The following is a 16,877-nucleotide window of genomic DNA, read 5'->3' on the forward strand; positions in this document are numbered from 1 at the left end:
GGTCAAAATTAGGTGGTGCAACTTAGCTTAAAGTATTCGGTTAGCGAAAGTGCCCGGAAAGCGGCAGTCCGCGAGGAATGGCGCGGTATTGCGAGGAACATCACTCATCGTGATTCACAATGATGACCACGACCACTCTGACAAGAGTGTACCGTGAGAAGAAGAACCTGTTTTTAGACAAATAAATATTTTCTATTTCTATTTCTATATTTTTGACGCTGTCTTAGGCTTGTCACGTCCAGCTTCTTTGGAGCAATTGAGGACATCCAACATTACGAGTATGCTTGCCGCTTGCTACATCAAAAAGATTATTATCAAATAAAGACTGACTGATCCTACTGCCTCTGTTCATAATAATAGGAACGGCCATAAGAATTAATAACTGTGCATACAATCGACGTTTAATTATTTAGATTCCCGCTGGGTATGATATGAGCAGTGAGCACACGAGATGCGGTCATGGTTTGAGCTAGTTACACACAGATTAGCAATTTAGGCATTTAGCTTTTGCCTGCGGTTTGCCCGCGTGAATTTCAGTCTGGCATTATCTATTACGAAATCTGCTTCCAAAAAGAATTCTGTTTTGAAAAATAAAATTCTTGAACCTTCAGACCCATTGAAATGAACAGAATTCTTTAGACCCATTGAAATGGGTCTTATTATAATGTTTTTACAGTTCGGTCATCTTAAAATTACGTCCACTGCTGGACAAATGCATCCCCAAAGATTTCCACAACGACCGGTCCTGCTGCCTTCATCCAGGTGCTTCCCGCGACCTTCACCATCGGTCCACTGATGGAAGAATAGCATTCTTTAAAGGGTAGTTAAAGTAAATCAAGGTTGCAACTATCGAACTCGAGTCGATGTCTGTCCGAAGGGATGCGCGAAGCCACAACAAGGGCTCTCGCGGAAGACCAGTTTCGTGACATGCCCTTACGAGCATGTCAGGATAAATGCTGAGCGGGAACCTATTGACACAGTGGCCCACTATTTTCTTTATTCGTTTTGTGTTGTTATTGTTTATAATTTGTGCTTACTGTGTTCAATAAAGTCTATTTCTATTCTATTCTTCTATTCTATCGGAATTAAGAATCGCAGTCTTGTTTGGACTGACTACCCTATATTGTGTACCCAGCCTAAGCCGCATTTCCTCGTTCGAGAGATATGGTAATTTTGCATCTCTGTATCTGACAATGTTTTAGTAGCAAAATTGATGAACCGGGATAAGGAGAGTTTAATTACTATAGATAAATTAAATTCACCATTAATGTCAGTCAAAATATGTGTATAAATGCAAATATGAACAAATTAAAGTTGCTTATAAAAACCAAAAGTAAATACGGAGTAGTGATTAATCAGTAATCTTATCGCTTATCTATCGATAAAAGGTCGGTATTGAGTTATATCGAATGAGTATAAACTTCCTGATGTGACGTATTATTCAATACTAATTATCATGATTAAGGTAAGTGCCCCCTACTTCGGTATATTAAGGCTCTTACGACTTTAACATTTTATTTAAAAATAACCAAGCATGATATCAGTATGAAAGCTTTTGTATGCTAAAGTTTGGTCTTTTGACAGTAAGTTAATACATAATTTATAGTTATATAGTTTGAACTTTTTTTTATATTAATTGTTCTGCACAACACAATTGTTTTTTTTATATTAAACAAGAGGTCCTGTTTGGATCCTGTTTCGTGACAAAATTTTGCTCTGTTTCTAAGTTCGTGAACTCATGTCCCCTATTTCGGAATAAGGTTTTATGCATCCAGTTAGGATATTTTAATAATGATTAAGGGTTCAATAAATTTGAAAACGATAATAAAAATTTAGAATAAAATAATTATGTGAAATTGACGATATTACTTACCTAAAATATTCATAAGAAATAATGTGAGTCTAGTATAATATTTTGATTTGTTAATTCTAACAATATGTGAAAATATTTTATAACCATTAGAAATGTAGGGGGGACGATGACTTAACCCCCCCGCCCCCCTTCGTACCCATAAAATTTGTTATTTCTAGCGATATGTGAAAATATTTATATAACCATTAGAAATGTGGGGGACTTACCCCCCCCCCCCCTCTTCGTAGCCATAAAATTTTGATGTTATTTGTAACCCCTCGCCCCCCCTTCTCCCCATAATCCCGCCCCTGGAGCTGTTTCAAGTGAGGGTAGCCCCCCCCCCCCNAATCGAAATAAAACCAAAATTATGCTGGTACTACTTATGCTAATTTATCTTAAAATTGGTTATATACCTATGTGAACTTCAAACTCGTGTCATATAAATTCTAGTGAACGAAACATATACCGAATTTAGGTCATGAGAAACTTAAATAAATGCATTATTTGTTTCATAAATTACATTTAAATTATCATAAATAATTATTTAAAAACAAACCATCAAAATGTTATCCATAATATCCTTGAATCGGTAGTGTCACGAAATAGGGGACACCCGAAAAATAATATGTACGCTATTTCGTGAGTCAATTAATCGCAATTTTAAAGGAATTCTACGTTTTCATATAACTTTTTTCTAAGCCAAATCAATTGTCAAGGAATACATGAAACCACTATTACAAGTTTTATTTAAATGGACGTTCCTTCGCCTTTTTATAAGCTTAAGAAGTTGGAGCGCTAACCTTACGGTGAGAGCAACCTTTGCAAGCCGCACGGCTGTTTTTGGCTCTCTGAGAGTTTGAAGCTTCGTATTGCTCTCATTTTTGGCGCCACGATGTTGGTACTTGGTTTTTTAGATAGCTTAAATAATAGAGTTTTTGTAGTAATGAAGAATTTTTATAAATAATATTCCATTTGCTTATTATTGGAGCTAGAAAAAAAACTTACGAACTTACGTACTATCACGAACTAGTAGCCGTTTACCTTAGGTCAGAATAAAATTTGACAGTGCATCTGTATTTTTTTATTCACAACGAGAAAGCTCTTGGCCTGTATCTCACCTGATGGTAAGTAATGATCAGGCCGAAAGTGGAAGCTAGCTTCACCCGGAATCCTCAACCACCGAGTAACTGGCTATCTTGCCTCTAACTGCCGGAACACAACAATGCTGTTAACATTGTTGTTATGGCGACAGACTTAGGTAAGATGGTGGTAACTAGCCAGGCGGACTTAGAACAAGCCATACCACCAACCAAACCGAACAGAATAATCTGCCCCCACTGGGAATTGAACCTCTGCGTCTGAAGCAGGTGGTCTTACCACTAGACCACAGAGGCGGTTAAATGGAAGTATATGAGGATATCAAATCTAATTGAAACTAAGAGATGATATTATTTATGACTTTATTTCACAAGAGTAAAGTGGCAACTGCCAATAAAATCAAATAAATACATAAATAAAAAATTAAATAAGTCAGGAACAATCAATCTCACTTCTAAACTTAAATAATAAAGGAAGCCTTTCTGATGACCAGTTTGTAACAAGCATTAACTTTTATTAAATACTAGTGGCCGCCTGCGACTTCGTACGCGTGGATCTCGTTTTACCCCCTTAGGGGTGGAGTTTCGTACAATCCCGTCTTAGTGAGCACCTACGTTCTAAAAGGAACGCCATACAAAATTTGAGACTTGTAGTTTCCGAGATTTCGTGATAAGTGAATGAGTCAATTACCTTTTGCTTCCATAGATATAGATAAAGTATTAAAAATATTATCAAAAGTGTTATAATACATAAAGTCAATGTTAGACAAATAAATAATTCACAAAACTGCTTTACTACCCGTTCGCGCTAAGTTTGCCGGTCTGTGGAATGCGCGTCCCCTCCCCCAACCGCGATTAAACGCAATTAGTTAGTGATTAAATGCAATTAATGTGTCTTATTTTACGCAAATACACAATTTTTTCAATTCATTAAAGTTTGCTATACCTAGTTATAGACGCTTTCCTTCGAGTGACGTCATATCGCCAGCGGCAAACTTATCGCGAACGGATAGTATATCCTAACCAAAAGATCATCAGTTCAGCATCTCCTGTATTTCCACCAAAGTCTTGCCCCTGGTTTCGGGCACAAAGAATATCGTATACACAAACGCGATCAGACACGCCGCACCAAAGATCCAGAAGGTAAAATGGCCGCCAATCGCCTCGATCATGTAGCCGAACGCGGACGAAAGGCCGAAGCCGAACAGCCAGGCGACGGTAATGGTGATGGCCGAACCGGTGCTGCGGACGTTACTGCGGAACATTTCGCCGGTGAACGTGCCGGGGATGATGCCGAAACCTGGAAAAAGAAGCCCTTGTTTACTATAGTTAAAAAGAATAGTATAGGTAATTAACAATTACTCTAATTCCTATCAACTACGCGTTCCCGCGTGGTAAGTAACTTGTTTCTGAATGTATTGTAACTTCCTACTTTTTTTACATTTTTAAACCGGCAGACAGTGGTGACTGAGTTTGTTGTTCTCAGCACTTGCCAAATGTTTGTCTCGAAGCGCTGGTAGGGCAAAAAAGAATGAGACATGTATAGGCTCCTTAAGAGCATTTGACGATTTGTAACAATACGATACTAATTTAATTAGTCGACACAAATAAAGATAATTTTGATTTTGAACCGATAGATCTGAAAGTAGTTAAGTATTTCTTAATACCAACAATAGCGATATTTATAAAATGCAAGAATTTGAATTAGTCCGTCAGTTAACTTATCGAAAATACTCCTCACGTATTTTTCACTTTTTCAAACTTATGAAAATGAAAAGAGATAAAGCGCGCCAAAGTTCAAAAGAAGAGACCCGTGAAGTCAAGAAGTGCTTAAAAGTGTATCACTTTCTGACTTCACGTGGAGCTTCAACGCACCATAACTTCGTAATTACTTGTTTGATTAACAAATAAAAATATACGTAGGTATTCAATATTTTTTATGATTAATTGACGGAGTAAAAGTAAAATTTTAGGAAACTAGCTAACTACCGTTTCTAAAAGTAACTGTGAGCCTAGTTCATTCAAGAACATTATTACTGGTTTCAAATTAAACAAGCAAGCTCAGTGTTTCTAGCAGAGTAGAATAGGACCGGGCACATAGCTCAGAGAGCTGATGGCCGCTGTGACAGGATAGTTCTTGAGTTGGCGACCACAAACCGGCAGACGTAGCGTGGGCAGGCCTCCCACTAGGTGGACCGACGATCTGGTGAAGGTCGCGGGAGGTGCCTGGATGGGAGCGGCGCAGGATCGATCTACGTGGAAATCCTTGGGGGAGGCCTTTGTCCAGCAGTGGACGTCTTTCGGCTGAAACGACGACAGAATAGAACCCCCACTACTGTTCGAAAGGTAAGTAAAGTACATGATACAAAAATGTGCAATAATTCGTGACGAGTTTTTTCTTGAATTAGCCATAATGATGATGTAACGGGACAGCCATATGGGTACTTAAATGCTGATTCAACGTCTTGACTGTGACATAATACACGTGCTAACTACACGTGAATTATTATCAATGTTAATATCAACAAAATAATCATTGAATACGTTCTGGCTCGTGAATTAGTCATTATTATCATGAAACAATATTAACGATCATATTAACAGATTAGTTGGAAGTATTAATTAATTATATGATTTATATTATCTAGTCATAGAGCAAACAGAGATTTTTATCCATTTAAGTTCCTGCTGACTTTAAGTAGACAGCTCAAGTGTTTATTGAAAATAATAGTTAGTCTGTTTTTACCTCAAAAGAAAAGGTACATGTATAGGATCATTTCGTTGTCCGGTCTGTCTATCAACAAAACCCTTTTACCAGCTTTTTCTAAACAAGAAGACAAGAACGCGTCAATCAAGTAAAAATTAATATCTAATTCTGCGGCCCTTTGGGCTGTAAAAAGATCACTTGACCTGAATTAAATGAAATGGATTAAATTTCATAAGGCCAGGTTGATCTTTAGGAGCCATTTCACAAGATGTATAAAATGAGAGAAAGAAAGAATAAACATTTACTAAAAACTTTTTGAATAAATTTTGTACTAAATACGAGTATTATTCGAGCAGGTACTACATTACTCAATGTCAAAATTACTTTAATGGCTTCGCCATAACGATTTTTCAAAGGACATTGTCAGAAACCGCCTTAGATTCCTGGGCACAGCAGTAAAGTATCAAAATTAATCTCTTACTTTTTGAATACTTAAATATTAATTAGATTGTAACGGACACTTGAGGATTAAAAAATGAAATAATAAAAGTATTTTATATGTATTCCATAACACTATGACGACATCCGGACATTTTAGGGCGTGGCCTGCTCCATATCCTATGAAGTTCCATAATTTGTGTCGATAAAATCTATGTAAAATCGGCACAAGGCAATGCCGTACTTCATTGTTAGGAATCCATGTAATAGTGATGTTGACTGCGGTCATCATAGACAATAAGATACCGATCTTGTAAATAAAATAAATCGTCCAAATTGCTACAGTATGACTAGATTTTAATTAAAAGTTAAAAATATATTGCACGATACTACAAGAAGCTATCTAATGTGTCCAACTGGTCGAAGGTCATGAATAAAATAAAAAGAATTGTGATCATAACACTGATATAGACAATGACAACAATATGGGATCATCTTTAATATATCTGTTACAGTTTCAAAATTCGATGAAAAATCCAATGCCGCTTAAAGTGAGAGAAATGTCTAAAGTTCTAATAGAATTGAAAGTTTTATTCGCTCAAAATGCTTATAACAATAATTGGTAATACATTTCAAATATTAAGTACCTTTATAATGTATCGATAGAACCAAAATGATATCCTCTCAGCTTGGAAAGGGAAAACCCAGGATTGGGGGAGCGCTCCAGGCAATTTTTAGAACATTTCATAGGTGGTAGTAAATAATATTTATTTTATTATTAAAATTGAATATTTTGATATTGATAAAATTGAATATATCTTTCGATTCAAATACCGAATATTTTTCAATCGATAATAATTATCGAGAATTGTTAATAATATTCAATTAAAAGTTGTTCAATCCCTAGTCATGCATAGACTAAGACGGTAACCATGGAGATAGTTAGTTTGGTAAGTCACGTGTTAAATGTCAAGAGTGGAAAGTAAACATAGGATTCATGTTATTTATTTACGTGCAAAATGTAAGTAAGTAAATCATAAAAGTGGAACGCCGAGCTATTTCCAAAACCCGTCCAATATTATAATACAATTTGGCTGCGACAACTACAATACAGAACATCTCCCAAATCGATGTGCATAAAATAATATAATACAATACTAGTAAGTAAGAGGTTATGATAACAATATTGCTATCAATAAGTTTATAGAATTGGTCCGCCAGGAATAATTGTTCTTATATAAAGATTTGTGTCATTTAGAACCTAGAAAGTATTATTTCGGCACTGTTGATCTAACGGCGAACAATGTATGGAGAACGAACATTGTCCTTTATGTAACTTGTGAATAAATTACAACAAAATTGCTTACCCAGTTCAAAGGCTAGGAAGTAAATGACCAGACAGACGAGCGGCAACCATCCTATGACTTCGACGTCAATCTGAAGGTGGTCCAGATAGAAGTATGTCCCTAAAACTGACTGAAAGAGAAACACAACTTTTAATACACTTTATTCATGTTATTGATAAGTTCAGTCTCGAAAGATATAAAAACAACAATCAATAACGTTTACTAAGGTGAGATTATAGTCCCAGGTCAGCAACAACAAAAAATGGGACTATTCCCACTAGTTCTAACACTGCAACTCCTGTACAGCCAGGATCTACTGCTTGACCACAAAAAATACCAGTCAGATCAGTAAAAGAGAGCAAAGATGAGTCACTAGTAGATTTAAGGCAAATCCTGAATAGCCAGGTTTGACTGACAGCTTGACCATCAAAAATACCCAACCAGTAAAAGCTAGGTTATCTTTTATTAGTAGTTAGTAATTAATTATATTATCTAACTGTCACTGGACAAGAAATTGCTCAGGAGAAATAATTACAGAACTGTTTTTGAAAAAGACTGTTATGCCCGTTTTCACCATCAATCCCTAATGTTTAAGTGACCCCTATGAAAACAAAATTCCTGTTATGTGTTACCATTAGGGGTCACTTAAAAATTAGGGACTGGTGGTTAAATCGGCCATGAATCTCTTAAATGAATAGTATAACGAAACTTACCAGAGTCAAGAAACATGCTGCAGTAGACCATAGCAGCAGCACCTTCCTGCCGACTCTTTCAACAAAACCGGAGCAGATTATACTAGAAACTAACTGCGTTACTCCAATGATAATAGTGGCTAGATTCGGCTGTATCGTCGACCCTGCCAACTCAAAGATTCTCGTCGCAAAAAGGATTACAACCACCACTCCACTCATTTGCTGTAATATGTTCAGGGTTAGAGTTATGGAGAGGGCTTTACGGTTTCCTTTGATGGTTAATAACTCTTTCAGTTCATTGGCGAAAGATTCCTCTTCTTTTTTAGTTGACAGCACGTTGCTAACTTCGTTGTCTCTGCCTAGGAATATGAGGGTGTCTTGTGCTTGTTTTTCTTGTCCTAAAATTTAAACTTATAATATTACTTAGTGGATAGACAATGCAGATCCGGTCCTTAACAATTTATGTCTGTTGAGGAAGGGTTCTATCCAGTTTAGTTTGAAAAGGAAAACCCAAAGCTAAAAAATATTGCATTGGAGGTTATTCTAATTTTCAAGGAAGGAGGGTCCAGTCAACATTGTGACATTTAAGGTTGAATATCCTACGGAAAAATGATACATTGAGCTATCATTATAGCATGTGTACTTCAAGTAATGGTTTGAAAACAAAGAAATTGGTGAGTATTAGGTAAATTTCTTGACTGTACCAAAGTTTTTACAAAGTTTTCCATAGACTTATGAAAAAGTTTAAATTATCAAACACGGAAGGATAAGCATCGTACAAGTAAGTGTAAATTCACTTTACTTCCCGTATCCCCGTCAACTACTACAAATTAAGAATGATTGAGGTATTCCCTGTAGACTCCTTGTAGAGGATCCAAAGGGTTTTCTGTATGAGAAATAATTAATAACTAAAATGTAGTTGACTTTTGCTATTTTCTGAAAGGCCAATTAATTGACAGACCAAGCAAAGTATTTTAAAAATTGCTTTGTAAAATCTGTTATTAACTAATTAATTATAAATTCTTGAATCTTTAATGAATGCTGTAACCTTCAGTAAATGATTATTTTAAAATACTTAATTTGTAGTCTAATGAAACGTATACCTTATTTTAATCATCTGAGTGAAATTACGAGATTAATGAGGGCTATAATTTTATACTTAACAGTTGGCACCACTGGCGACTGACATGACTCGACGCCATCTTGGTGAGTGCAAGTGCGATAGTCCTCCTACCGCTTCAGCGCTCACTGGTTGGTGACACTGTCTTCATCATCATCATCATCACCTCAGCCATAGGACGTCCACTGCTGAACATAGGCCTCCCCCAATGCTTTCCATGTTACCCGGTCAACCGCTACCGCTTTCCTGCTACCTTTATGATGTCGTCGATCCGTAAACGAACTGAAGTCGCTGACATAGCCCGACGGATTAGCTGAAGTGACAATGGGCAGGGCACATAGTACCTACGCAGAACTGACGGCCGATGGGGCAGCAAGGTTCTGGAGTGGAGGCCGCGTACCGGAAAACGCAGCGTGGGACACTGTCTTCGCCACTAGCAAATGACAGTGACCTTACTCTACTTACAATGACGCCAACTGGTGAGCGTGACAGTGACCTTACTCTACCTACAGTGACACCAACTGGTGAGCGCTAAAACGATAGCCCTCATTGGTCTATTGCTCTAAGTTACATACCAACCTTTCATAACGTAGAAATTTGGTGTTTCAGGAATTAAACAAATTCCGACTATGTATAGCACAGTTAGAGCGACACCTATGTAAGAGGTGGCAGCGAAAGAAATGTATGGACCAGTGGAATAGACCAGGAGAGTGCCAAAAGTGGTGAAGATCGCTGTTCCCGTTAGCAGTAAGCCTCTGATGTTTGTGGATCTGAAATGGAAAGACAAATTGCTTCTATAGATAAGTAAATCATACATAAGGAGGTAGCACATTTATTAGCCCGGAAAGGGATCGTAACCGTATCAACTCGAGGCGGTCAATATTATTTGTATGAAACTCCATACTGCAACGCATACTTATCCGCAACGGAACGTAAACGCCTTGCTTCGCGGTTGACAGCGCGCAAAAGGCGGAACGGTTTTGGTCCCTTTCTGAGTTGATAAGTCTTTTAACACTAAACATTTTTTATGCAAATAGCCGCGTCTGTGAGGACGGCCTATCTATCCCAAGGACGACCTCATAAAGGTAGCATAGTGCTGGATGCAGGCCGCTACCAACCGGTCATTATATAAATCATTGGGGGAGGCCTATGTTCAACAGTGGACGTCCTATGGCTGAAATGATGATGATGGTGGTCCCAAGACCCCAATTAAAAGTTTCGACAGCGTTTAGTATGATACACCATATGCGTCTGGATAGAATTTCCAGTAGCTCAGGTTTTAACATCGCGAAGGTCAGGTAAGCACTTGCTTTAAAAACCTATTTGCAGAAGAATTTCTTTTATTTTTCAACCACACCAACGCGTGCAGATCGCCATCGCCGGCGCGATCAAAGGCCAATGGCAGGTCCATCCATGACAGTTCACGCGACCTGTCATTTTCCTATGATCGAGCCGTGTTGGTGTGGTTGAAGCTTTATTGTAGAAACTAAGTGCCTAAATTATACGACAAGATTTGAAAATCTTCCCTTAATCATTATGCCGACCGGGTAGAATTAGTAGAATCAAACGGGAAAAACAAGGAAATATGACATCAGGTCGTTCCCCAATGAAAGGGCAACGAATCCTGTCTCCAGGTTAACTTTGTTTAGTGTTGTGACGCCGCTCGATAAATTCACTGTCAATAGTCCGACTTTGACTTTCAGATCGTAAACAATAAGCCAGACTAAATTTAAATCATTACATTTCATCTAAGTAGTTTTAATATTTTCGATCTTCTTGCGATCTTGGACGTGAGTTTATTTCGCATTATCTTTATCTACTACTGTTCTTGCATCTGACATTGAGCTGCTGACACAATGTAGGAAATTTTTGGAACGCCCTATCAGAAAATCTAACCTTAGGGACTAAATAAATTGTTGATGAACTTCAAAAAAAGTGAATAAATTGACCAAAGAAAAACCTTAAGGACTCTAAACATAAACCGCAGTATCTGTGTCTATTAAAATTGTTTTTTTCTCTAATATCAAAATAACAGCTAACAAACCAAATGCCGCGATGATACCAATACCATTGACGTTCTAGATATTCTGATATTCAAGATCAAATCGATAAAAGTATCGATAATTCAGCATCACTTTATTTTTGGCGTGAACTTCTGTTTTGCAACTCGGGGTTCGATAACATGAAACGCAAGGTGTGAGGGAATGAACTCAGGTTCATAATATTTATAAGGAAATATTATAATAAGAAAATATAAAGCCTTGGATACACTGACTGAGAACTAAACGTCCCCTGGCATGACGCGGATTGAAGAAAGTCAATGACTGCAAAAATAAGTACGAGGTTCATTTGGGTACGTATTTATAACCATTAACATACCTTAAAGGAGAAATTAAAGAAAAAAGTAAAAAAATAAATTTAATACAATTTTCATTGGATAAATTAACTGCCTCTAGATTTTCATATTTATGAAGAGAGAGGTATACAAACGTAGTTTGAAGAATTATTAATAAACTTAATAAGTGGCAATAGGTGGGGCACATAGCTTGTAAAAACGATGACCATTCATTGGGGCAAAAGTTCTCGAGTACCAGCTACCAGGGATCGGAAATCGCAATGACGGCAGGCCTTAGTGCTTGCACACGTTGACTCGCGGGCGCGGGTGCGGGCGCGGTGACGAAATATCAAACATATGTAGTGATTCCAAGTGTTCACGTACGAAACGCACGTGCGGTCTAACTAGCGGGCAAGCTAGCGACTGGTGCGCGCGGAGCGCTCGCGGTAATTTCAACGCGTGAAGATGTTTGTGTGTGTTCATGTCAAACTAGCGGCGGCGCGCGCGTTTCACTCACGACGTCAGGTAAGTTCAACCAGTTTGATCTTGTCGCTAGAAACGATAGCACGTTTTTATCATGTCGTTCAATACAGAAGAGTTTATTAGTGCTATTCAGGCTAGAACTCCTATTTGGCAAAGTAAACACAGTCATCATATGAACAGAAATGTTGTTTAGTTGATAACGATAATATTAATTAAATTAAATAATAAAGAGGAACCTTGTTTGAATTTGATTTTGATTGAAAATTATAAATTACTTACTAAGAAAATCTTTTTTTTAAACTCACCTTATAGTTACAAAACACCAATTCTAATTTTTACCATCTCCCACTTTAGGTATGAATNCCCGCGCCCGTGCCCGCGCGTGCCTACGTGAACAAGCACTTATACTCTGTGGACCGACGATCTAGTGAAGGTCGAGAAGCACCTGGATGCGGGTAACGCAGGACTAGGACTTTAGGAAATCCTTGGAGGCCATCGTTCAGCAGTGGAAGACTTTAAACTTTCGCGTTCCATTTCAACAGCAGATTGAGTGTGAGAGTCTGCTTGTTAGTTACATGTTCGTTCGTTCGTTTCAGCCAAAAGACGTCCACTGCCGGACAAAGGCCTCCCCCAAGGTTTTCCACAGTGCACGGTCCTGCGCTGCCCGCATCCAGGCTCTTCCCGCGACCTTTACCAGATCGTCGGCCCACCTAGTAGGAGGCCTGGGCGAGGCACAAAGCTCGTAGAGATTGTAGCCGTTGGGGCAGAAAAATTCTGGAGTGACGACCACGGGCTGGAAGACGTAGCGAGTTATATGACGTTAGTAACATAAAAATTTCTCTATTGTTTCTCTATTTCAGTGGAAGACTTTTTGTTAAAACGAGTTTAATATACACATTATTCCACTCCACTTCTACGAATGTCTACAATTTTGATGTGTATTTAATTAATTACTCTGTTCTGCTCCACTGAATTTAAATCCTAAGAATTGAGGGCTCTCTCATTATTTGATATCAAAGTGATTAAACGACGTTAAAACATTTAAGAGTTTCCGAGAACCATTTTGTGACTGTAGGTTTATTTCTTAAGACGGTTTATGTATTATTTCGTTACTACGAGCCTACTCTATAACGCGGTCCCCGTATTAGCAAGTCTGTCCTTCTCTCATGGAAGAATCTCGCTGCGAATAAAAAAGACAGAAAGATCTAAAAATTATTGCCCGTTTGAGTAGTCACTCCGATTTAAATTGTCACATAGCGACTGGGTCACTCGACCATCGGAAATGATCGGCTGTAAAATTTTAATGTAATTATTCCCACTCTAATTACCAAGCTTTCAAAGTTTACGGGTCTGTATTGTATATAATAAATAACTGAGGGTTCCGTAGTAAAACAACAATAAAATATCCCTTGTTCAGACACAATTGCAATATAATTGTGGTTTCGCCGTCTGCCTTGCTGCTGTGCGTTCTTGTGAACTTTCATTAGTTAGCATATGATTTTTTAACTAAAATTGGTAATCTCCAACGATAACATTATGATGCGTAACTGTCTAGCTCGCATAAATATTTATACTATGTATTTTTAAAGCCTGTAAACCTTTGAAAAAGAGGCTGACAATAGTGACTGAGTTTCTTGCGCTGCTTCTTCTCAGCACTGGCCCATTGATTGTCCTGAAGCAGTGGTAGGGTTAATACTGGGCATTGTAAAAGTGCTTTTTTTAAGCCTATTTACAGAAATAAATATATTTATTTTATTTATTTATTTATTTATCGCTTTGGCCTTCACTAGTTGGGTTTTTATTGGCGGTCAAGTTATAGATCCTGATTACACAGGAGTTACAGCGGTGGGAACGAGAGGTGGGAAGAGTCCCATGTACGAGTAGGTAGTAGGTACTCACGCAATTTCCCCCAAATACACAAAGTTGGTGACGAACATGATCCCCGTTCCGAAGCCGACGAAGATCCTCCCAGCGAGCAGCATGGACATATTGACGGCTGTGGCCAGGACGATGAAGGATATCAGGGTCACAAACCCTCCTAAGAAGAGAGCCAGCTTCCGACCTCTCTTGTTTGATAAGTACCCGGAGACGTAAGGCCCTGGAATTTAAAATAAAGATAACGCTATAAAAATACGGCAAGTATTTGTACATAAGTACTTACTAGAATTTTGTCCAATGACCCCAAGCTTATCGCTCGCGCGTAATTATGTTGCTGTCGCGCTCGCACACTCACTGCGGGCGCCCGTCGCACAGTTGCGACAGCAATATAATTACGCGCGAGCGATAAGGATGGGTAGCTTGGGGCCATTGGACAAAATTCTACGTACTCACAGACCAGGCTTATAGCATTCCCTGTTCACCAGTAAAATTTAAAGGTTAGGGAAGTAAAAAAGATGAGATTGAGGTGGTGAGTTTAGTTTTTGTATGCTTCATACGACGAGCAAAAGATTGGACTTGATGGGATTTTTTTCCCAACGAGTTACTTCATTTATTTATTTTTTTATTTTATACCCCTTGGTTATACAGGGTATATGAGCCGACACTAGCCCAATGTTAAAATGGGCATATAAATGGTATGGTGAAGTCAGATGTATATCTTCGTTTTAATTATTTTAATTTTCATACAAATCGGATTTCATAAAATTTATTTTGTATGAAAATTTAAAAAATTAAAATGATAGGTATCAAATTTCTGACTTCACCATACCATATAAATGCCCAAGTTAACATGGGCTAGTGTCGGCTCATACGAGTATACCCATTTACCTAACACCCTATATAGAGGTGAAAACTATAGGCTAGGTATTTGTAAGCTGTTTGTTTTTTGAATAGAACAAAATAAAATTTTAACTTCTTGCATCTTACCAGTAATAGTACCAATGTAGATCACAGACGCCACCCACGAGGCTTGTGCATCAGAGATGGGCCCCGATAAGGGTGTCTCATCGGGGTTCTGCAGCTTCACGATGACGGGGGCAGTCCAGCCCATACAGTACCCGACTAGAATCTGGCCTACGTACACTGAAATGTAAATAATTCATCATCAGCAGGTCATTTAGTCTCCACTGTAAAAGCATGTTCGTTCGTTTCAGCCGAAAGACGTCCACTGCTGGACAAAGGCCTCCCCCAAGGATTTCCACGAAGACCGATCCTGCGCCGCTCGCATCCAGGCGCCTCCCGCGACCTTCACCAGATCGTCGGTCCACGTCCACCTAGTGGGAGGCCTGCCCACGCTACGTCTTTCGGCTTGTGGTCGCCACTCAAGATCTTTCCTGCCCCAGCGGCCATCAGCTCTACGAGCTATGTGCCCCGCCCACTGCCACTTGATTTTAGCGATTCTGCGGGCTATGTCCGTCACTCTGGTTCTCCTACGTATCTCCTCATTTCTGATTCGATCACGTAGGGAAACTCCGAGCATAGCACGCTCCATCGCCTTTTGGGTGAACTTGAGCCTTCTTATGAGGCCCAGATATGGAAGCACGACCTTCTTTTATTTATTTTGTTATCGTCATCAGGTCATTTAGTCTCTGCAGGTTCTCGACCCTATATAATACCAGGAGCAAAAGAAGTATTGGGCTTACATTACCCACGCTGGCCTTTCAGAATGGGCAGACCTGCTGTGAGACGTCACGCGGGCTCGTGAGAGAATGATATTGCACGGTTTCATTGTTTATTGCACTTTAACTTAGGTACATTTTTTTTAAAGAATATTAGCAATTTTATAACTCCTCGTAGTAAAAAATATGCTTGTGTTACGATTCGGTTCACTATAATAGTGGAGCGGCGGCGAGATTTGTCGCACCCGCGTTCGTCGGATCACGAGTCGGCCAGTCCGTTCACCGTTCGGCTATAGTGGCTTCATTGATTTGCTTGCACTCATGCACTTTTTGCTAAACCTAGCCTTGGCAGGTAGTTGCTAATTGCTCATAAGATAGGCCCCCTTAATTGATATTTATTGTCCGTGGTGCATAATCTTTTCTGAAAGGTTTTCAACCTTTGTTTGTCACCTGTCATCCGCTTTGCAATGGAGGGAAGTCGAACCTTAATTTCGAACTCCTCCTATGTTCTTCTGATTAATTTCGTTGCGGGTCCAATTACAGTTTAATTTTCCCCCGGGACAAACTTGACCTTCATTGGTTGAGTTTTATGGCGGTCAAGCTGTAGATCCTGGCTACACAGGAGTTGCAGTGGTGGGAACGAGATGTGGGAATAGTCCCTTAAACCTAGCCTACTGGGCACTTCACTGAGAGATGGTAAATGAGGCCTTTACTCTATCAAGGAAGAAAATTACTTATTTATTAATTTAATAAAAACTTACCGCATAATGATATTCCCAGTTGTTTCCACAAATAGTCCGGCATCTTCAGCAAATCACAAAACTAATATTTTGATATAATTGAATAATCTTTCTTTAGCATATCGAAGATAAAATAATTATCGCTCTTCTTTAGTTGTAATTTATGAAATTTTATGATTTTTTGATAAGATAGTAGCCCTAAACCGTTAATATTATATATACGAAAGTTTGTGAGGATGTAAGTATGTTTGTTACTCTATCACACAAAAAGAATGAAAGAAAGATAAAACTTTGCAGTTTTATTGTTTATACTTCAGAATAACATAATTTGTGCTATAATTTATACCGATAAATTGTATTTCTCGTGGGTGAAGCCGTGAGCTAAAACTAGTTTTTAGTACTACGAAGTTTAATTTATACCTATAATATAGTATCTCTGAGTTGCATCTGTATCTTCAAGCGATAGCACGAAATGGTGATTATGTTGTTTTCTACGAAAAAGGCCTATCT

The 16,877-nt window shown here is 38.5% G+C and overlaps 1 protein-coding gene across 1 annotated transcript; it reads right to left on the minus strand.

Moving 5' to 3' along the window:
• Nucleotides 1-3,295: 3,295 nt before the first annotated feature.
• LOC114360060 (facilitated trehalose transporter Tret1-like) lies at nt 3,296-16,472 on the minus strand. Its single transcript, XM_028314615.1, has 7 exons — nt 16,389-16,472; nt 14,936-15,091; nt 13,970-14,168; nt 9,832-10,022; nt 8,154-8,530; nt 7,462-7,570; nt 3,296-4,249 (listed from the first exon to the last, which is right to left on the minus strand). The coding sequence occupies exons 1-7, from the start codon at nt 16,429-16,431 to the stop codon at nt 3,984-3,986; spliced, it is 1,341 nt and encodes a 446-aa protein (XP_028170416.1). The 5' UTR covers nt 16,432-16,472; the 3' UTR covers nt 3,296-3,983.
• Between the last annotated feature and the right edge of the window lie 405 nt (nt 16,473-16,877).

The sequence above is a fragment of the Ostrinia furnacalis genome, unplaced genomic scaffold (genome assembly GCF_004193835.3).
Source record: "Ostrinia furnacalis isolate ACB-3 unplaced genomic scaffold, ASM419383v2 OfSCF4827, whole genome shotgun sequence".
Lineage (NCBI taxonomy): Eukaryota > Metazoa > Arthropoda > Insecta > Lepidoptera > Crambidae > Ostrinia > Ostrinia furnacalis.